General features: G+C 38.7%; 1 protein-coding gene across 1 annotated transcript in view; it reads left to right on the top strand.

Moving 5' to 3' along the window:
• The first annotated feature begins 13,574 nt into the window (after nucleotides 1-13,574).
• The window catches only part of AFP (alpha fetoprotein), a 40,671-nt gene continuing 31,137 nt past the window's right edge, over nucleotides 13,575-23,108 (top strand). The window contains exons 1-4 of the mRNA XM_072624339.1: nucleotides 13,575-13,926; nucleotides 16,978-17,029; nucleotides 18,074-18,203; nucleotides 19,769-19,983. Of these exons, the coding sequence (XP_072480440.1) occupies nucleotides 13,800-13,926; nucleotides 16,978-17,029; nucleotides 18,074-18,203; nucleotides 19,769-19,983 (524 nt within the window). The 5' untranslated portion in view covers nucleotides 13,575-13,799. The remainder of the gene's footprint in view (nucleotides 13,927-16,977; nucleotides 17,030-18,073; nucleotides 18,204-19,768; nucleotides 19,984-23,108) is intronic.

Here is a 23,108-nt window from a genome sequence, read left to right as displayed (position 1 = left end):
GTTCCAGATTTTCCTCTATTTTATTTTTTCTTGGTGTCTTATAACATCATTCAATTCCTCTTGGCAAATTTTAGTTTTCAAAGAGTTATTTTCTTCCTTAAGACTTTAAACCTCTTGTGTCTGAATACAGATTGAAGCATACTTTTTTAACTTTATTCTTCTTGAGGCTTTTTTCTGCATATTTTCTTTCACAACATGACTATTATGGATATGTTGCATGGCCACACATGTATGACCTATATCAAATTGCTTGCCTTCTCAATGAGAGGTGGTATAGGAAGGGAGAAAGGGAACTAATTTGGAACTCAAGGTTTTAAAAATAAATGTTAAAATTGGTTTTTACATGTAACTGAGGAAAAATAAGATATTAAGAAAAAAGATTTTGAACTTCTTTTTCCAATTGATTAACTTTATTTTCATAATTTTCTTGGATTGTTTTTTTCTCCCTGATTTTTACCTGATCTCTCTTATTTTATTTTTGAATTCCTTTTTAAGTTCTTCCAAGAATTCTTTTTTGGCTTTTGATTATTTGGCATTACTCTTTGGGGGAGGAGTGGCTTATTTTAAACCTCACTATCTTCTTCTGAATATAAATCCATGTCCTTTAACACAATAGTAGCTATCTATAGTTGAGATTTTTTTCTTTGCTTACTCATTTTTATTTATTTTATTTTATTTTTAGCAGTTTATTATTGTAATTAGGTTTTAATCCAAATTGTGGCTAATGGTGCCCAGGTCTCAAATCCTTCTTACTGTTGTTTTCTGAATTCTGTCTCAGGGCTCAACCTCAGGCCCTCTTCTTCTCCATGCCACAGTTAGGGCCTCCAGCTATGCTGTCCTGAAAATGTAATTTCCTGTGGTTCCATACTCACTGGGCAAGTGCTCGTTCTTTCTCATCCAGAGATCATGTCTGGTTAGTACCACAAAACCTGATTTCTAGAAACAATATGTGTGTGTGTGTGTGTGTGTGTATGTGTATGTGTATCCTTCAATCTTCCCTTATTCATCCATCTTTGTGAGGTGAAACTTCCTGAAGAGAAAGTTCAGGCTTGAACCTGCTCTGCTTCTATAAAGTGCTGCTCCCAAGGTTTGTTATTTGTTGATTCAGTGGAATTGGCCTAGAGGTGTTTATACTTAACTCAGGCCAAACTTTAGCCACTGGTGGTTGTGTCTTTCCTGAGGTCCTCTCCAGTTGTCTTAGAAAGATAACTGATTTACCCCTTTAGTTTTGGTTCTCTACACTCATTTTTGTGGTCATATTCTCTCCAATTGTGGAGGAAATTTGGAGACCTTGGACATTTCTTACCTATTCTGTTATCTTCCAAGAATGCCTCATGTTTTCAGATCTTAATGGATAATACTCACAGAGTCCCTTTTCAGAGACCTTCTTTTTGGACTTTCCAGAATCTCTTTCTCACACATCTATAATTTCTTTGCATGTAGGGTCCCCAGCTGGTTGCTTCAGCTCAAGCTGCCTTAGCTTGAACATCAGATGGACAAGTCATCACTAGCATTTCAGGTCATTCTCTTTGAGTATTTCATTGGCAATAGGTTGGTATGCCACATATATAGGATTTTCACTTTGTGAGACCACCCTCTACTGACATATTACAGAGCTGATTGATACACCTCAGTCTTAGTTGAACTTGCTCATACAGAGATGATAAGCATCAGAGGTGGGGTAGCAATCCAAATCTTCTTGGCTCAAAGTCTGTCACTCTATGTCCTGTGCCGTATTGCCTGGCATACGGGCAATACTGAACCCTGAATTTAATGCTATACCGCTGAGCTTCTTAGTCAAAGAAGTTGGTGGTCTTAGAAAAACCATCCCTCTTAATATGGAGGCTGAAAAGGATCTCTTTTGAACTGAATCCTACTGTAATTGATATGATGTAGCATTGTAATATGTACCTAAGGCAGGTACATATGAAATCTATTCAGGATTTCTCACCCCAGGAAGAAAGGACCCACTTTAAATTTCAGATTTTTATGGATAACTGTTTTCTTTGCACTAGCTGAATTCATTATTGTTTTGTAGTTCGTTTTTCATTCAATCAACCAGTCCATTGTCTTTTAAATTAGAAGAGGCTTCTTTACTGAGGAATCAACTCTATGGGTGTGGAACTTCCATATGTCATTGGGCTTAGTAGATGTATTGATTTATTTGAACTTTCTTCTTTTAATTACTCATTTAAAGGATGTTTCCCTAGGAAGGGGTGGAGGGAAGGATATACTGGGAAATATAGGTGATGTAAAAACAAAAATATTAGTATTTTTTTCAAAAGGCAGGGGCAAATATCAAACTATCCTTTTTGCTTAATCATTTAAAAATATTTTTGCTTATCACACACATTATACACATACACACACACACACACACACACACACACACATATATAGTAGTTGATCAGTGGAAGAAGACAGAGACAGAATTGAGAAAACAAAGTTATCTGTTTTGTTTCCCCGTTGGTGTCAAACCAGCAGAGTTAAGAAAACATTCATTGTGTCTTAATTTTTTTATTCTTCTGCAGTGTTGCAATAAATAACAAAATATAAGCTCTCATGGCAGTGGTCTAGTACTGATCTTTCTGTGTTGTGTGATGATCATTTGTACCAGAGGAAATATCCTTCCTAGGTCTACTGGTGCCTGAATTAGACTTTCTTTCCCACCTTAAGCAGTTTTCCCCAGATCAAGATCTTCAGCATCATATTTGGGAATTCATGACCATCAGCATTAATTTTGAACATGTTATATGTATATGGACTTTTGGGTTCCTTTTTCTTTTAAGTTTTATCATCTACCTGAAAAAAACATATCGAGATGAAAGTCTTGTGACCAGGATGGTCAATAGGCATGTTCTATTCGCAAGGAGAGACAAGGTTTTCTTAAATGAGCAATGCAAAGAAGCAAAAGCAATCAATAGAATGGCAAAGACAATGAGAGATATCAAGAGAAAGTTTCATGTAAAAATGGGCGTAATAAAAGACAAAGTGGTTGTGTTGTTGCTGAGTTCATCCTTCATTTTCGAAGAGGACCATGACATCAGAGAAATGATGACATGACTTGCACTTGACTTTGTTTTGAGTGAGGGAGGGCTGTGCAGGTCACCAGCCTCACTTCTCCTCCTGAGCCATCTGGGTCCAGTGACCAGATATTCATCAGGATAACTGGAGACTGCCCAGGATGCAATGGGAGACCTTGGCCTTTTAGGCTAAGGACTTTTCGGGTGCTCAGTGAATAGACCTCTTTAAAAAGTAGTCAGGGGATGTCCCCTTTAAATAGAAAATAAATAAATAGATAAAATCAAGCTAGGAGGGCCAGGAGCCTCAACGCTGTTGTTTCCAAGAGAAATAGTTATGATTGATATTCACTGCAAGCCAGGAGGGTCCAAAAAACAGCCATTGAGTGGAGCTTGGGCAGAGGTGACCCAATGTTGTTCAGTCTATGGGTTTCACAATGTACTGGGTCTAAAGTTTTAGGGAAGATAGAAAGGAAGAAAGAAAGAAAGAAAGAAAGAAAGAAAGAAAGAAAGAAAGAAAGAAAGAAAGAAAGAAAGAAAGAAAGAAAGAAAAGGAAGGAAGGAAGGAAGGAAGGAAGGAAGGAAGAAAGGAAGGAAGGAAGGAAGGAAGGAAGAGAGAGAGAGAGAGAAAGAAAAAGAAAGAAAGGAAGGAAGAAGGGAAGGAAGGAGGGAAGGAAGGAGGGAGGGAAGGAAACAAGAAAGAAGGAAGGAAGGAAGGGAAGAAAACAAAGAAAGAAAGAAATCTATCCAGTAAGCCTCAACTTAACTGGGCAGCTTCTGGTCATCAAAATTTACCTTCTTTTGGAAAGGAGAAGGAAAGGGAGAGGGAGAGGTTGAGAGAGAGGATGAGCTGAGTTACCCAGATAGCTGGGTCCCCATTCAGGCATGTTTCATGAAATTTGGGGATGATAAAAGACAAAAGTGGTAGGGATTTAACAGAGGCAGAAGAGATCGAGAAAAGGTGGCAAGAATACACAAAAGAACTATACAAGAAAGATCTTACATCACCTTCACTGATAACTATGTGTGGTTACTGATCTAGGGCACGACATCTTGAAGAATGAAGTCAAGTGGGCTTTAGGAAACATTGCAGCAATAAGGCTAACGCAGATGATGGAATTTCAGCTAAGCTATTTAAACCCTTAAAAGATGATGAATCAGAGCAAAAGGGAAAAACCATGAGAAAGGAAAGAAGACGACAGAAGAAGGAGAAAATAGTATGCTTCGATCTGCATTCAGAGTCCACAGTTCTTTCTTTGGATGTGGATAGCATTTTCCATCATAAATCTTTTGGAATTTTCTTAGATCATTGTATTTCTGAGAACAGCAAGTCTGTCAGAGCGCATCATTGAATAATGTTGTTGTTACTGTGTACCATTTTCTTCTGGTGCTGCTCCCTTCAATCAGCTTCATGTAAGTATCAATCATGTAAGTCTTTCCAGGTTTTTCTGAAATCTGCCTGCTCATCATATCTCATAGCACAATATCTAGTCCATCACATTCATATACCACAATTTGTTCAGCCATTCCCCAATTGATAAGCATCCCCTAAATTTCCAATTCTGTGCCACCACAAAAAGAGCTGCTATAAATATTTTTTGTATGTGTAGGTCCTTTTCCATGACCTCCTAAATGAATTTTGTAACGTTGTATATATAACAGCAATATTGCTTTAAGAACAACTTTGAGTGGCAAAGTCATTTTGACTATTATAAATACCCAAATTAACTACAAAGGACATATGAAGGAAGTTGTTATCTGTATCCAGAGAAATAATGGATAAATAGATATATAGAAGGGTTTTACATACATACGTTTTCAAAAGAATCAATTAGGGAGGGGAAGACCCTCAGAGTTTCTGGTCAGAATAGAAACATTGCTATTTATACACACTCTAAGCTGTCAAAAGTCAAGCAATGAGTCAGTGAGGCTTAGGCTGCGTCATATTATTGTCCAGTTGGTGAGAGCCAGAGTGATTTGGGTTTAAAAGTATGGTGAAGATGAATCCCAATGAGCTTTATGGGAAATCTGGACAGCATCCTAAAAAGCAGAGATATCACCTTGTGGACAAACATCTGTACAGTCACAGCTATAATTTTTCCAGTAGCAATGTATGGCTGTGAGAGTTGGACGATAAGGAAAGTGAATGGCACAGAATTGATGGTTTCAAATTGTGATGCTGGAGAAGGCTTTTGAGAGTCCCTTGGAGAGCAAGGAGATTAAATCAGTCAATACTTAAAGAAATCAGCTCAGGCTGTTCACTGAACTGTTGTGTTTGTCCTTCATTTGAGGAGTATTGATGACATCAGGAAGGTGATGTCTTGACTTGCAAGAATTGGCTTTAAGTAAGCCAGGACTGTGCGAGGTGATGAGCCTCACTCTCCCTTCCAGAGCCATCTGGGTCCAGTGACAAGCAATAGAGTTGGATGACTGAAGATGCCTCCAGATGCAGGAGATCTTCTTTTCTTCACTTACTGGAAGGTCAAATACTGAAGCTGAAGCACTTTAGCCACATAATGAGGAGACAGGACTCATTGGAAAAGACTCTGACATTTGGAAAGATTGAAGGAAAAAGAGAAAGGTAATAGCAGAAGATGTAGTATCATGGAAACAGTGAACATAAACTTGGACAGACTTTAAAAAACAGTGGAATATAGAAGGGCCTGGTGTGCTAAGGTCCATGGGGTCATGAAGAGTCAGACATGACTGAATTACTCAAGAATAACAAGATCACTAGATATATTAACTAGTCTTAACGTTTAACAAATCTTCAAATAAATATACTTAGGACACACAAGTTTAATCTGCATTGTTAAGAATTTCCCTATCATTTTCTTAAGTCTATACTCTCTCAACAAAATAATAAACCAAGCCCTGATTTGCAATGTTTGCTCATTTTCAAGGTGTCAAAGTTCACACTGAAAATTTAACAATTGGCTCTTTTGAACCCAATGTGAGCTGACTCTAGCACACATCTAGGTGGGATGGAGTGCTCTAGCACCAATGCGATATTCACAGTGCCTACAGCTGCTATGAATATGCCAGCACAGTTGTGAATCACAAAATACAACAGACTTTCCACATAGAAGACAGAACCAAAACATTTATTCAAACACCAGAAAGCCGAATCCCAACACCAGAAAGCCAAGTCCATCATAGCAACAAAGAAATCCATCATAGTAACCAAGATGGCTATATACACCATCAGGCCTTCCCACAAATGAACACCCTCAAGCAAAATGCCCTTTTCACACCCACAGACAGCTGCCTGCTTTCTCTTTCTTTCCCAGGTCTGATTAGTCTGACCAACTTCCCCTCAGCTCTGCTCCAGTTTCACCCCTTGCTATTCCACCCTTCCTGTTCCACCTGCTCAGCAACCCTCTCCCACTACATGTGACTTAGGCTTCCAAGTGATTTAAACAAGTCACATGGGCTTATTAATGGATGGTAAAGATCTTCAAATTAAGCAAAAAGAAAACATTAACAATACAGGTGCCTGATGAATGGCAGCTATTAAATGGTGTCCCTGTGAAGGGAAGGTGGGGCTGGTAGGTGAGATGGGCAGCCACTGGGGATTAGACATGGGAGGAGAAGATGCCTGACTTGGACTTCTCCCATCCTCCAGTACAGTGCTGGGCTAGTCTCAATTATGGGGGCTTCTGCACCCTTGGAGGCTGTATTATGGGTCTCCTGCTTCCCAGTCTGAGGAGGGGAGGCATTCCACCATGCTCAACTTGTGGAAATTTAGCTGTAGCACACTCCAGTAAAACCATCTTACAGACAAGCTGAAGCATGTTGAGGGTAACTGACAGGTCTCAAATCCATCTGCGAGTTAGATAGATGTGGTGCTTTGTTGGGTTTGGGACATAAATAAGTGATGTGCTTTGTCAAAGGCTCCCCCATCATATCTACCGAGATACTTGTGCAGTTTGGGGGGCTTTGGTTTTTAAATGATTATATAGATTACTTATTTTCCTAATGTACTATCTTTGGTATGAATCTAGCTGGATCATAATGAATAGTTTTTTTGATAAAATGCTTTTTGCTCTGATTTTATCCACAATTTAAAAATCAATAACCATTACCAATATTCATCTATAGTTCTCTTTCTTTGCTTTAGCCTTCTCTAGTTTGAGTGTTATGATTATATTGTAACATTAAAGGAGTTCAGTAGTGTTTTCTTTCTCAAAATTTGAGAAGAATTTGTGAAGCATTGGCACCATTTGATCTGTAAATGTTAGATTTCATGTGTAATGGAACAGGGTATTCACCTCCCCCCATTGATCACTTCTTTACAACTAGCTCAATTTCATTTTCTGAAATTGGATTTACATTTTCATTTCATGTTCTGTTAACTTGGATATTAGCTTTTTATAGTTATCTTCTGAATTCTTACCTTAACTGACATATAATTGTGTCTAACAGATCATTCTTTTTACTCTAGTGTGATTTCTCCTAATTGTTTTTAATTTTTGGTTATTTGATTTTCCTCTCTCTTCTTTTTAATTAGCTAGTATAGAAATTATAATATGTTTACACTTTAATTTTAATATAATGAGCTTACACTTCATTGCATCTTTAGGAAATACAGACAAATTTCTCCATCAATCCAAAGGAATGGTAGGAGAGTTGACCATTTCATGGCTGAAAATTAGCCATGCTCCTTGATGGGTTTTCTTAATCCAGCCTGCTCTTCAAACATGACATCTTCTAAGGAGTCATCTGAGAGAGGATCTCTGGCAGTCAAGAAGGGTGTCCAGTTATGGAGTTGAACTGTGGAAAGAAACAGGCCCAAGAGCCCAGCAGACTAACACCCAGCAAATATACCTTACCCCAGCGGGGAGGAAAGTCATAACATTATGGAAAGATAAAAGACATGTGGGCTGTATAGTATAGGAGGCTTGTGAGGCCATGGTCATGTGTGTTTGCTAAGTATTCTTCTCTACTAATATACTCTTTATATGTGTCCATTCATTCTATTAATTCTTCTATGTGTGTATTTTAAATTTATGAGGAAGGTGCTGTTACTGCAATAAATACTTTTGCTTTGAGCTAATTGTGCCAGGTTAACAATTAAAAATAAATAATCATATTGATGGGGGCCTATGAGATACAGTTTTAGGAGTGCATACCCATGAGGTATGGACCTGATGTAGTTATGCCCCAGCAGGGGAAGTTGGCAGGGTAACTTGGAATGGGCACTCCCCAAAGATAAACATATATCAAGAATCTAAGAAGTCTAGATTTGGAATGGTGTAGTAAGATGCTGATCTTGGGTGTATAACCTGACAAATACCATAAGTGATCTAAAAGTAGCCAGGGCCTTACAGTAGCTTTACTCATAACCAAATGCAGAATAGCAATAGAGTTTTCTCTTCTGAGCATACACACATATAAATATCCTAAACCTAGGAAAAGATGCCATTACTTACTGTGTGGCAGTTTACTTAATATGAATTATCTTCACAGAGCTAAAAACAAGGTGGAGTGGTAACAAACAGAGAACATCCCTTTCCCTCTAACATCTGGGTGGAGCACACTCTCTCCTCTACCACTTTAGTCCCTGAGCAGTTTGGGCTCAAATTTAACAGACTTTCTACATTGCATTTGCCTTACCAATTCCCTTTTAAATGTACCATAGTCCAAGGATAGCAGTAACCTGCTGTCACTAGGTTGGGTAAAACAGGTCTCATGAAACTTAAATCCACACAGTCTGGCTCCCAGCTCATCCCATCATGGACTTTGGCTCCCATATTTCTAGTGACTTATCATTCTGACCTTTCAAAGCTCATAAGCTCATTGCGGTCTCTACCACTCCTTGCTCTTAAGACAGAAACAAAAAATAGGACAGAAGAGGTTAAGGATGAGGAGAAGACAGATAGATGATGCAGTACATAGAGTACTGGGTCTGGAGTAAGGAAGACTTGAATTCAAATTTGATCTCAGACACTTACTAGCTGTGTGACTCTGGGCAAGTCATTTAAGCATAGTCTACCTCAGTTTCCTCTTCTGTAAAATGAGTTTAAAAATATCTACCTCCCAGGATTTTTTGTGAGAATCTAATGAGATAATATTTGAAAAGGGCTTGAACCAGTTCCTGTCACATCATAGGCACTTAATAAATCCTTTTTAAAAGGGTTTTTGGGTAAAGAGGCCCCAATGCTGCTCCACATGAGACTGGACAAATGAAGATGAGTTCAAAGTTCTCCCCTTGTAAAGTTCATTCTGCTATTATGTGCCTCAAGGGCTTAACTATGGTAGATCAAAGGATACATAAGCTATGGTAACTGCTTATATGTATCTGCTTATCTGTGCTTTTAGTTATGAAACTCTTACATTTGTCTAAGGATATGAACACAGTATGTCTCTCTTGCTTGTCAGAAATCCAGCAAGCTCAGTGTCCAATTCTCTTCCAGTCCTTCAGCTTTTACCAAAGGAAGGATGATTTCTTTCTCATTAAAACAAGGATTTTAAATCTGGGGGGTCCACAGATGCCCAGTGGGCACATGGAAAGATTTCAGGGCGTCAATGACCTTGAATGGAAAAGAAGTTTAGTCTTTATCTTCACATTCTAACTAAAATTTATCATTTCCTTCTATTATCAATTAAACAAGAACAACCAAGTACAGTAACATTCTGAGAAAAGGTTTTCACCAGATTGTCAAAGGGATCCAGGACACAAAGGAGTTTAAGAAGCCTTGTTTTGAAAGGATCAAAACCTCTTCCCAAATCTCTCTTTTGGCATTAAACATACAGGTGTGAAGGTGATTTAAAAAACAACTGTGCTCTGTTTATAATCCCATACAGAGACACATATGATAAAGTGAAAGACTGGAAAGTAGAATAAACGATCAGTGACTCCCTTTGGTCAATAGGCAGGACAGTCATACTTCTGTCTCTCCTTTTGTCCCATCTTCCCCTAACAGAACAAGAAGTATAGTCAATGTACCCTCTGTTCCAATTACCAAGGTCTTGCAACAGCAATCCATTAGAAAGCAGGAGGAAGAAGAGAGGGGGTGGGCATCCAGAAACCACATGCAGTGTATTTACTCCCACATAGAATGCAACATGAACAATTCCCTCTAGCTTCTCTCTCCCACAAATCTCCAAGGTCAAATTCAAGAAAAAGTCTCCATCTAGTAAATTCTGAAACAGAGTACATTCACTATGAATTTTGGAGCCTGACTTCTTTCTGGGAACATTTTTTTGGCAGTTGCCTGGGAGCCATGTCTACATATTTGTCCACTGATTGATTGAGTAGAAATACAAAATCTAAATAACAAAAGGAGACAAGAGCACAAGATTCATCACAAGATAGGACCCCTTTCGTTGTCTAGTGAGTAGCAGACGCATGAAGTAAACCATAGCTCAAAGGATCAGGATGGTTTCTGAAGACAGTTTTGCTTTGTATTTGGGAACTGTTCCAAAAGTTTACTGGGCTTCATGCTGTTGGTTGATCAATATTTTCTTGGAAATGGGCAAAAAATGAGTCATAATTATCCCCTCATTTTTCTTGGAAAACATGTTAGTTACTTACTTTCATGTGTGGGCTTCAAAGGAGGTGCACATCTTGATTCAATTTTTAGTGGGAAAGATCTTTCCCTGATAGAAATTCAATATCTGCTCATCAGAAATAATGAACACATTTTGTTAGCAGGCAAGAAGTAAGAAGTACAATTTCAAAAAGAAATCCAGTACTTCAGTTGTGTTGAGGAAATTAAATGATGGTCAACAACTGGTAAACAACGATCTCACATCATAGTTTATTGTCACTCATGGACGGAAGCAGGGTTGTGGGAAACCTTCTACCCACAAGAACTCTGGACTCAAAGCCACGTTCAGTCCTCAAGTGGTTCCCATCCCATAGTTCTAGAGGAAAAAAAACTTAAATAAATCTTATGTTGGCTCATTTATAGGATTTCCCAAAAAGAGACCCATGGGATCCCTTCTAGAAAAGTTACTCAAAGTACAAAGTAGTAGATATTAGGGAAAAGACAGTTATTTATTGCCTCACTCACAAAAGAAATACCCCAATTCAGTGCCTAATAAATGCAAATTAATGCATACTTGAAATAAGCCATAATCCATCATCTCTATTATACCCTCTCAGGAAATTGTTTAGATCCTCAAGAAGGGTGAACTTGTGGAAAGGTGTGCTCTAAACTAGTATAGTACTACAATCTGGACATGACTGGACTCAGGAGATGTGTGGGTATGCTGAAGAGATTTCACTTTCATCTCTGTCTGCATTGTCCGAGTAGCAACCAAAATTCCAGGTCTCCTGGCCATTCTGGGCATGATGTTTCCTTCTTCTAGTGGTGGCCATTTTCTCACCTATATGGCTTTAGGAAATACCGCCCATGAAGCAATCAGAGCAGAAGGTTGATGACTATTCTCTTCTGGGTTCTGAAAGTTGTGGCTTCTAACACAAAGCTTTCAACATCTCCATTCAGACCACATTTAAGTCTTCATTGTGGACTTGATGCCTCCCTGGGTGTGTGTGTGTGTGTGTGTGTGTGTGTGTGTGTGTGTGTGTGTGTGTGTGTGTGTGACTGCTCCTTGCCATGGGTGTTGTTTGAACCATTGCTAACATGTTTGAACCATTAGAAATGACTGATTTTTGGCTTGTTCCAGCATCTGGGCTACTCTCTTGTAGCAGGTATTTAATAAAGGGAGGTAGATACATAATAATAGTTGAGAGGCACTAGGAGGAGAAGGGTTATGCATGAAGACTTGGACTCATATCCTATCCTTGAAGGAGAAGTATGTGCTTTTTCAAGAGCCTTTCCAGGAAAGGAGAAAACACATGGCACCAGTACACAAGAAACCACACGGCTCTAAGGAAAGGAGGAACCACATGACACTAAGAGATGAGAGTAGCCAGAGGCAGTGGTAGAGGTATGATGCCAAGCCAAGAACTGTAGGAACATGAAGAAATGCATTGTCAATAAAGAAGGAATTAATGGACCAAGCAGAATCTAGAGTCAAGGAGCATTGAGGAATGCAGCCATATTATGAAAAGCAGTTTCATACCTTGACTATTTCAACTCAGAGGAATTATGATTTGCAGGGACACTGCAGGCTGGGAAGAGGAGGGGAATGACTTTCCATCAATCCTGATTGAGGGTGGAGAGATATTGGAACACAGACAAAGTAGTAAAATAGATCCGGACGACGGTTTAGTTACCTGGAAATATGGGGCTTATGGAAAGGGGGACCCTTAGTCAGGGTAGTACTGTAAATCTGGACATGTCTGTTCTCTTGGAAATTAGGGAATATCTGAAAAGGGGGTTGGCTTAACTAGTAAGCCTGAATGCCTCCCTCTTTTAAGAAGAAGACAGGGTAGATGAGGATCGCAATTAGGGTAGTACTGTAAGTATGGATGTAAGTGGTCCCTAGGGAATGGGGACAGAGAGAAGGATCAACTCATTAGGAAGACAGGGTGCTTCCTTCTTCTGGAGAAGAATCTCAGTCAGTGAAATGATATAAGTGGATCTCTAGATGTAATGATGGTAGATAGCTGTTTTTGAATTTTCATGGACTTGGATGTCAACCCTCTGTGTTTTTCCATTTTTATTGAGTTAAATAAGGTCTATGTTCACAGGATCAGTTGAAAGGAAATTTAGAAGCCATTAAGTCAAACCCTCTCATTTCTAAGATAGGGGACAGAGTCAAATAGAAATGAAGTCTAAAATAAAGTGACATGCCGAAGTTGCACAGATAATAAGCATCTGAGGCAGGATTTGAACCAAAGGTTTCTTAGTTTCAAATCCAGTGCTGTATTTTCTATACCACACAGCCTCTTATATTTGATTTCTTTTTATTTTGAGTGTTAGAATGGGAGCTGAGTAGCCTTTCCTGCCCACCTTTTCCTTTTTTTTAAGAGATCTAGACATGAACCAAAACCTGCTGTTTCCAAAGGATACCCTGTGTTTATGTAGGGGCATGAGTCAAAGAGATATTTGTTAGAGAGGCCCCCAACTTTGAACCTTGTCTGAGTAAATACTTGGTCTTCAGTTCTAGGCCATAGGTTAAATGTAAAGAAATGACAGTAGGTTATCATTTAGGTGCTCAGTTACTTGCTTTAAAATATAAATTAGTAACTTAAAACACTTTGTAAATTTTCTTTTTAAACAAACCACATATATTCAAAACCTTCATATTGAACAATTCAACTCCTTAGGGGCAGATAAATTGGGTGCTTCATCTGGCATCAAAAGGGTCTATACTAGTTGCCTAGAAACTTACTTGTTCACATTTCTTCAAGAATGAGATCTATACTAACAGATGAACAAATGAAATGGTCTTATGACGTGCTTGGCAATTCAGAATTCTGAATAGGTAGAGCAGGTTTGCTGTTTAGACTTTATTCACAATCTGGCATCTCCCAAACACACAATACTGTATGTTTTCAGTATCTTTGCAAAAAATAAAAATGATTACTAAGCACTTTAGGCACAAGTCAGGTCTTCTAAGAATAGAGTCATTCCCTTTAGAAGAGAGACATGACCAATTCTATTTGAATATTGTCTAGCATGAGGAGAATATTTGTCCATATTTTAAAAACTGGATGGATTTTCAAGGTCTTCTTTTGCCAAGAGGAGGCCTATGTCCTTGAAAATAACATGAAGATAATATTTAGGCTGTTAATTATTGTTACATTGTCCAATTTTCAACCAACAGGCTAAGGAAGAAAAAGAAATCTAGGTTAACAAATCGTTAATGGTTAACAGACATTGCTTTTGAAGAATATAAAAGGATTTCGGGTTGACTTCCAACATGAAGCAGTCAGTCGGTCTTCTGGGAGGAACAACTGACATCATGAAGTGGGAAACTTCTATTCTCTTGCTGGTTCTATTAGGTTTTGCTGAATCAAAAATACTACACACAGGTACCTCGGGTATAGGTAAGTCACCACTTTGGGGGTATATTTGATTAATTTTTTTTCAGTAGAATTATAAGAAAGCCTACCCAAGAAAGGTTGTGGTAATTTAAGATATCTTACAGGTACAGTTGCTACTCAGTTTAGAATAATGAAAATGCAATAAACTATTCTTAGAGTTAGAAAGGCTTTTCACAGAAGAATAATATAGCTTGGGTATTTTACATGTTTGTGGCTTCGGTTTTCTCTTCTGTAAAATGAATAAGCATCATGATGAAATGGCTTGAGGGATTTAGAACAATATGAGAGAGCTGGTCTTGAAGCCAGAAAGACCTGGGTTTAAGTCCTGCCCCAACACACATTGGCAGTTGGGACCCTGGGAAACATCACTTAACTTCTCAGTGCCCCATCTAACTCCCATGTAAGTGGCAGAGAAGGGGCTGACCTGCATGAATAGAGAGATTTTCCTTACCTAGGAGCACCAATGAGATCAACGAGATCGCAGATCTAGTCTCCATCCCTGTAATACAATGGAGAAGCCACTGGCTTTGAGTTAGAAGATCTAATTATAAAGCTGCCACACAACTCCCTGGATAGCCATGGCCAAGTTGTTCAGTCTCTGCTTCTTCACCTGTAAAAATGAGCCTAGCAAGATTTTGGTTTCTATAATAACTAATAATAGTTTACACTTTAAGGTTTGTGAAATGCTTAACATGCATTATCCTATTTGGTTTACTGACCTCAGAATTTCTCTCAACCCTTTGGAAGCTTTAAATCAATATAGAAAAGTTACGCTAGAAATGTGAATTGCTATCACTGTGACTAGGACCTCTAAAGTCACTTGCAACTCTAGGGTTCTGTGACTCTGTTTATCCTGTGTGCAAAGTGCAGATATTTAAATGTGTCAACAGAACAGAAAAAAAATCATTCAGACATGAATGGACTTGGAGAACTGCTAAATATTTTCCTTGGGTTTGCTGGAAGTTCACAACACCCCAAACTCTGGTCTGAAAATGATTTATGATAGTTATGAAGCTGGATTCACAGTAGATTTCATGTTGATCTTATTTCAAACACATCGATTCATGAATCAACAGTTGGTAGAGACTTCAGAAGTCCTCTCATTTTACATATGAGTAAACTGAGGTGGAGGAAGTTAATTGGCTTGCCCAGGGTCACGTGATTCCAGATTCAGTGTTTTTCCCACAGTTTTCTTTTAATAGAATTCCTCTCTTCTGTTCCCACCCAGCTCAAACATCACTTTCTACATGAAACTTTTCAGATTACTTCTAGTGCTTTCCCTCCCAAATGCCTGTGGATTGAACTACTTTGCATTGATGTATCTTCATTCTCTTTATATCAATTCTGGACATAGTTATCTATGTACGTATTGACTCATCTGTTAGAAACTCCTCGAGAGGAGGGATTGTTTCATTCTTTGTATCTCCAAAGCCTAGCATACAGTAGGTACATAACAAAGGCTCATTGGCTGATTATTTGGTTGATAGTATATTGCCTCCTAGGGAAGTACATCAAACCTGTCAATACAAAATTCCAGCTTTTTGTTGCTTTTCTTGTTAACTGACACTTTAGATCAGTACAATCAACAGTAGAAGCAATTCTTAAATTTCATAGACCTATGGATAAACTTGGAAGGGATCTTTGAGGTTATCTTGTCCAGTCCTGTGCATGATTTAATTCAACAAACATTTGCTATGTGTCTCCTCTTTTGTGTGAGGGACTGGTGTAATTTAGGACCATCATACTTTGAATTTATCCTATCCTTGATAGATCTCTGCTTGAATACTTCCAGGGACCCTGGCTCCTTGTAAGTGAATTTACATATCTGGGGAAAAAGCCCCAAACCACTTAAATAATGTCTCAGAAGATTTTCTAGTCCTCCTCTTTTGAATGAAAACCTTGCAATTCTATTATCTTAAAATTTACTTTATTTTTAATTCATGGAATAAAACAAGCATTTCCATAATATAGTATAATAAAAAAGATGATCACACAGGAAACTGCAAATCTATTATGTACAACCTGTTATTCTTTTAAATATATAATACAGTTGTCATATAAGTTTCTTCTCCCCCTTTTTTTCTCCTGCCTCCACTTAGACACATTCCTTAGTGGTAGATGAAATTCTCTAGCTAAATATGGGGAAACCAAGAGTTAAAACTAGGTGCATGTGTGTATGGAGGGAGGGGAGGAGAGTGCACAATGAGAATAGAGAAGAAGGGAAAACTGGAGAGGAGGGCAGAAAGAAAGAAAGAAAGAAGACTAGTAGGGAAACGTAGCATAGACAACACTTCTGTCCTATTCCTCTGTTTCCTGTGGATCTTAAAGGTAAATTGGCTAAGGGTAGTAGCAGTAGGAGTTGGCTTTGCATTGTAAGGTATGGCTTTTATCCATGGTAGAAAAAGCTCAGTTGAGAGGATCTCAGCTATCACTCAGTAACTATTCATAGGGTAATAGATTTAGATATGGACAGAACCACAGAGATCTCTTCCATCTTATCAGTGAGGAAACTCCACCAAAGGTCTTAACCAGGGTCCCTCAAGTAGTAAGTGGCCAAGGTGGGATTTGAACTCAGCTTTTCTTACTCTATGGTCAGTGCTATATCCTCTGCCTCATTAACTGCATTAGTTAAGTAAAAACTTCTCTAGGTCTTGGTTTCTTCCTCTGTTAAGTGAGTTAACAGGGCTGGATGAACCCCAGGTCCTTTCCAGCTCTCAGTCTATGATCACATTGCCTTAAAGAGCTGGGAATTCTCCTCTTCAAAAAGGCACCTGAAATGGATTTTTGAGTATCCATTCTGCATGGACATTAGGATAAATTAGCATTGGTCTAGAACCTTAGGGACCTGGATTCTAGACTTGACTCTTCCACTAATTTGCTGTGTGCCTTTGGACAAGCCCTTTAATGTCCCTAGGTCTCATTTACAAAATGAGAGGGTTCAGATTGGATGAGCTCTAACATTTATTCATTTGTTTATAACTAATATTTTTCCCAGTTGTAGTGTGATGTCTAAAATGCCATTTTTCACAACTTCAAATAAACCTTGTTTTCCAGCTTCAGCACCAAGTTCTCCCCAATGCACAACAGAAGGAAACTTGGCTGACACGTGAGTTTTGTTTGTATTCATGTAAATGCAATGTGTCTATGAATTATCAATATACAGAAGGTCCCCAAAGTCTTAGTGCAGTTTAAATTTACTAAAACTTTTCATGTTATGTAACTTGATGTCCTTTAAGGTTTAAAACTAAACAGACTTTTAAGACTGATTGGTTTGCAAAATATAGGTGTCTAACTATAGAGTTTCATAAGACTTTTGCACTGAACTTCAAGTGAAATGGTCCTGTAAAGGGTCATTTGCTGGTTCTTGCTTCAAATGTCAGATGCAAGACTTCTTGAAACTCAAGTTTAAAGTACCCTGGAATAGGCTAAATGACCTTTGTAGTCAGTTAAATACCATTCATTTCTTTGTTCTGTAGATGACTCCAATTTAAAAAATTCAAGACCCCTGAGTGTCTAATCAACTGTGACTTACTAGGTGAATGATTAAGGTTTTTGGCACCCAATTCAATTGGATGACAAGAGCCATGTTCTTTCTTCATAGACATTTAAAATTTCTGAAGTAATTTTCAAAGGAAACGAGATGCCATTTCCTGTTACTTGAGATTAATGAATTACTCTTTTGGATGCTGGCCCGCATTTCAGGAAGGTGGGGGGCATTATACTTATTTCCTATGTTCTCCAGAACTTTTGTTAAGGCAATTAGCTCTCTACACACAAACCTGGCGTTGAAGTTCATCTGGCATTGAACAAGGCACTCTTCTGGAGGACTGAATTTGGTCCTGCTCATGATAGATTTTGCTAAGGATTTAATTTCAGGGGTAAACTGAGCCAAAGGCAGAAGGAAATCTGCTTTTCAGGGGGACAAGTAGGGCACAAAAGAGAAACCAATCTTTACTATCTGTTCATTTTGTATTTTAGAAAAAGGCTAACTGGGGCCATGGGAGGTGGAGTTTTGTTTTGAGGTCTAGAGATCCTCATTCACCTGAGATGATCTAACTGCGTAGGTTTGCAGGTCATTAGAAACTCAGGCGTCTTAAGAAGGCAGAAGCTTTATTCTCTTATCTCTTTGACTTTGTGTTTTTTGTTTCAGTGCCACCATATTTTTTGCCCAGTTTATTCCAGAAGCCACTTACCAGGAAATAGGCAAACTGGTTAAAGATTTCTTAGCTGATTTCCAGAAAATTGTGGCTGAGAAACCCAAAGACTGTTTAGAAAAACAGGTAGGTAGGACTCACAGTGTCTTTCTGCTGCATAAATTAGGGTGAAGAATTCCAAGTACCTCCTTCATTCATAAGAAGAAAAGATCTGCTTTGTATTTCTCTTCTGCATTAATTCCCCTCACCCTCATCTTAGTCTCAAGTCTAGTCAAAAGTCTTTAGTAGTATTTTTTTAAATCAAAAGTCAAGATTTTTTTTTTATTAAATTGCCTTTTCAGGAGATATTACTAAGCATTTGTAAGACTGTGATACAAGATGGAAGTGAGACTGTTTCATATCCTGCCTCTTTTCTAAAAGTACTTGGAAAGTCTCATTTCTTCTCTGTGTCTCAGTTTTCACATAGGGAAAATGAAGAGGTTGACATAGGTAAGCTCAAAGATACTTTTCATGCTATGATTCTATGATCTTTGGTGCTCTTGAGATTTGTCTACATATTCAGGTTCAGAACTGTCTTTTGAATTGAATGCTCTTCTGAATTATAGTTGTGGTCATGACTAAACCTTCAATACCCAGCTCCATTTTTTTTCTGGAGTAATATATTATCTTTAAAAATATTATTGATGGTTTTTGCTTTTATACCACTTTCATTTCCAGATATACCTTTCTCCTAATTAATGAGTCACACTTGGTAATAAATAAAAAAAAAAAGAAGCGAAAAGAACAGTTTAGCAAAACTGTTTCATAACTCTATGGCAGGGGGTGGGGAACCTGCAGCCTCAAGGCCACATGAAGTCTTCTAAATCCTCAAATGAGGCCCTTGGTCTGAGTCCAAACTATGAAGGTTCTTCACCCCTGATCTCTGCTGTCTGAGAGGAGATGCAATATTTCATACCCATAGTCCCCAATTTCTGCTAAGAAAGGAGGTAGTCACATACCTTTTTTCCTTCTTTTGATTGGTTTATCTTTAACATTCTTTTTTTTAAATATTGAGTTGAAATTCTCTCCATCCCTCCAGCCCCATTTGCCCCCTTCCATGGAGAAGGCAAGCGACACCATTATATAATCACCTATCTTTTCAAAGTCAATCACAATTGTCCTTTTCTTCCCTCTCCCACTTCTTTTCAAGCCCCAGTAAAAGTTGTTTACTCTTTCTAAATCCCTGCTGCTCTCAACATCTTTGGTTGGAGTTCTTTCACATTTGAAAGGAACTGACTAGGAGTTTGGAAAGCTGAATGCAGGGGGCCACCGGCATCAGTCCTAGGTCCCTAACTATCAGCTGACTCAGGAGCATAATATAGCTGCACTGAAGTGGTGATTCCAGACCTATGATGGCGTCATCATCCTCCCCCATGCTGTACCTTCCCCCCCTTCTTGTGCCTCCTCACCTGGGCTCCCTGAGCTCAACCACACCTGCGCCTAAACAGGTAGAGAGGAAATCAATAGCTTGGAATGCCCCAAGCTCCCTTTTCTTCCCCCTCAAGACATTTTCCCAGTCTCATTTGTTTGGGGGTAGGGTTAGGAGATAGGGAGAAGGCAAGTGGTATCATATGGGTTTTTAATGAACTTTATAGAATATCCACTTAAAGATGCTTCTCTCCCTATCTCTCCTCCCCTTTTAATTGTATAAGCTACCCGCCTTCTTGGAAGAAATCTGTCATGACAAAGACATCTCTGAAAAGTATGGGCTTGCTGGCTGCTGTAGCAAAGCCGGAAGTGACAGATTAGAGTGTTTGCTGGATCACAAAAGAAGGGGCAATGCAGCATCCATCCCAGAATTCCAAGTTCCAGAACCTACCCAGAGCTGTAAAGCACATCAAGAGAATCCAGTGACTTTCATGAACAGGTGAGAAGTTCAGGTTTGGTCACTTACAGAGATGCCGATGAGTTCTCTTGAAAAGGCAAAATGCTGTGTTCAGCCTGTGGGACTCACCCCAACTTATTTCACCCTTGCTCAAAGTGAAGTCAGCAGTAAGGTAGTCATCTCACACTATAAAATATTATGATGGATCTTTATTTTACCAGCCTCTGCCTAATATACCAAATGTAAACACATTAGAGAGGGCTATTTCCTTAGAGGGGCAATTTGGTTTGGAATCAAGAAGACCTGATTCTCTTTAGGCTTTGGTCATTTATTTGCTAAGTGACTCTGGGTAAGTTAGGTGCCCTCTCTGCATCTCAGTCTCCTCATTTCTAAAATGGGAATAAATGAAGTCAAGTCAACAGTCAGATGCTGTGTTCCCAGCACTATGCTATGCACTGAGAATACAGAGAAAGTTAAAAGCAAAACCAAGTCAAAATAAAACAAACAAACAAAAAAACCAGTGCTATTTCTCAAGAAACTTACAGTCTGTGGGGAAAACTGAGCAAACAGTTGTATACACAAGGCAGAGGATAAATTGGAGATAATGTTAGAGGGAAAGCACTAAGATTAAGGACAACTGGGGAAAAAAAATCATCGTGCAGAAAGTGAAGTTTTTGCTGAGACTTGAAGGAGTCAGGGGAAGCCAGGAGGTGGCAATGAGGAGGTTAGATACAGACATGGCAGATAGTGAGGGAAAATCCCAAAGTTGAGAGATGGAGTGTCTTATGTGAGAAACAGCCAGGAAGTCAGCGTTTCTGGATTGCACCTATCTCACAGGGTTGGTATGAGGCTTGAGTGAAGAAAACCCTTGCAAGCTAGAAAGCACATGGAAAAACGAGCTGAAATGGCCACCCTCCATTTTCTTTTCTTTTTCTTAAGCACCACATATGAAGATGCCAAAAAAAAAAAATTCAGGCAATCAATAAATACTTATGAAAAGCCAACTCTATGCCAGGAGCTGTCTAAGGTGCTAGGGATAGGAAGGGAAAACTCTGTAAGGATTGAATCATGGCTCAAATTGCCCACAAAAGGAAAAAATATAATGTAAAAATAAATATGAACAATAACAATAAATAATAAAATAAAAGATAAATATATGAATAATAAGATATAAAAATATAATATAGAATAAATATAAAATATAAATAAATAAGGTACTGGAGATGTAATAGCATTAAATTAGCCTTCTGGGGCCAGTGAAATATCAATCTGTCAACAAGCATTTGTTAAGCACCTATTTTACTTTAGGCACTCCGCTAAGAACTGAGGATACAAAAAAAGGCAAAAAAAAATCCTTTTTCTCAAGGAGCTCCGAGTTTAATAGGTGAGACAACATGCAAACACATTAGTACAAACATTATGCGCGCACACACACACGATAAACTGGAGATATTCAATAGAGGGAAGGCATTGGAATGAAAATACTCCGGGACACGCTTCTGGAAGCAGGTGAAGAAATGGTACTTTATTAAATTTATTCACTCAACAAATGTTCACTGATCATCTACATACAAGGTATGATAGGGGGCAGGGCATTAATGGATGCAAAACATCCTAAGGACAGTCTCTTTGTCCTTAGACACTAGTGGAGAAGATAAAATGGATTCCAATAATTGTCATTCTAAATATAAGAGGTGAACTGCGCTGGGGAATTCAGAGGAAAAAGAGGTTGCTTCTGGTTGGAGGCCTTTGATTTACTGAAGTCGCTTTGATAGGCATTTATTATTAAGCCTTCTACAGTATAGACTAGGCATTGTTAAGTATCAGGACATAAAGAAAAACAAACGAAATAGTTCCTACTTTCAAGGGGCCTACATTCTAACTGAGGGGCTGTATATACACCAATGTAAATGTATGCATATATAAACATACATATTTACATATGTGTATGGATGTTTTATATATGTATATACATATATGTAGGATAGCCAGGTTGTACAGTGGATAGAGCACTGGGCTTGGAATCAGGAAGATTCATCTTTTGGAACTCAAATCCAGCCTCAGATACTTTTTATCTGTGTGACCTGGGCAAGTCACTTAACATATCTGTGTGTATGCATGTATATATATACACACATATGTACATATATGTATATATGTATGTGTGTATGTGTGTATGTATGTATGTAGAAATGGAAAGGGGAGATAAGGAAGCCATCAGATAAGACATAGTACTTGAGTTAAGCCTCAAAGGGAGCCAAGGTTCCTAAAAATCAGAGATGAGGAGGGGGAGAGGGTATTTTGGGGAACTTTGGAGCTGAACCTAGAAGGGGATGGTAGGAATTCAGCAGTCTGGGCTTCGTGGGCATTGCGGTCCTGTTAGGGAGGGGAATGGCATTCTAGGCAAAAGGGTCAATGTGAGTTGAAGGTGAACTGGGCATGTATAGTGAATGGCAAATGGTCCAGTTGGACAATAGTGCTGAATCATGAAGGGAAATGGTGACAGATGAGAATGAAAAAGCAGTATGGGGTTCCTCTAGGGTGAGCTTGAATACAAGTCCAACTACTAATTTGTGCTAAGAATGCCCAATGCATCAGACTGGGTCTGACTTACAGCACTCATCATAGTTGCTTCACAAACCAAGGACGTAATTGATATAGACGACTGTGGGCACCTTCTCCTACCAGACGCCATACACTATGGGCTAGCATGACCCCTTTCTGAGACTTTCTTTCTCAATAATTTTTGTCTGGCTCTCACTTTACTCAGTGTTCTTCCACTACCCTCAAAACAGATCTCTACTGGACCCCAAATTGCCTACGTCCCTGTCCTTGCTTGCTCTCTGGCATGCTCAGATTGCCTAGAGGAAGGTCCTATGCTATGAATGAATGAAGCATTTACTAAGCACTCACTATGTGTAAAACATTGTGCTAAGGGTTGGAGATCCAAGAAGAAAAGGAAGCCAGTCCTTTATCCCAAGGAGCTCTTATTCTATAAACTTCTCCTCATTGTACCTGTTTCCTGGCTTCAGTGTAAGTCAGGGATTCTTAACCATTTTTTGGTAATCTGGTAAAGCCTACAGACCTCTTCTTAGAATCATTTTTTAAATGTATAAAATGAGATACACAGGGTAACAAAAGAAGCAAATTATATTGAAATTGCTATA

This window comes from Notamacropus eugenii, chromosome 7 (assembly GCF_028372415.1).
Source record: "Notamacropus eugenii isolate mMacEug1 chromosome 7, mMacEug1.pri_v2, whole genome shotgun sequence".
Classification (NCBI taxonomy): domain Eukaryota; kingdom Metazoa; phylum Chordata; class Mammalia; order Diprotodontia; family Macropodidae; genus Notamacropus; species Notamacropus eugenii.
This window is presented reverse-complemented; position numbering and strand designations above follow the sequence as displayed.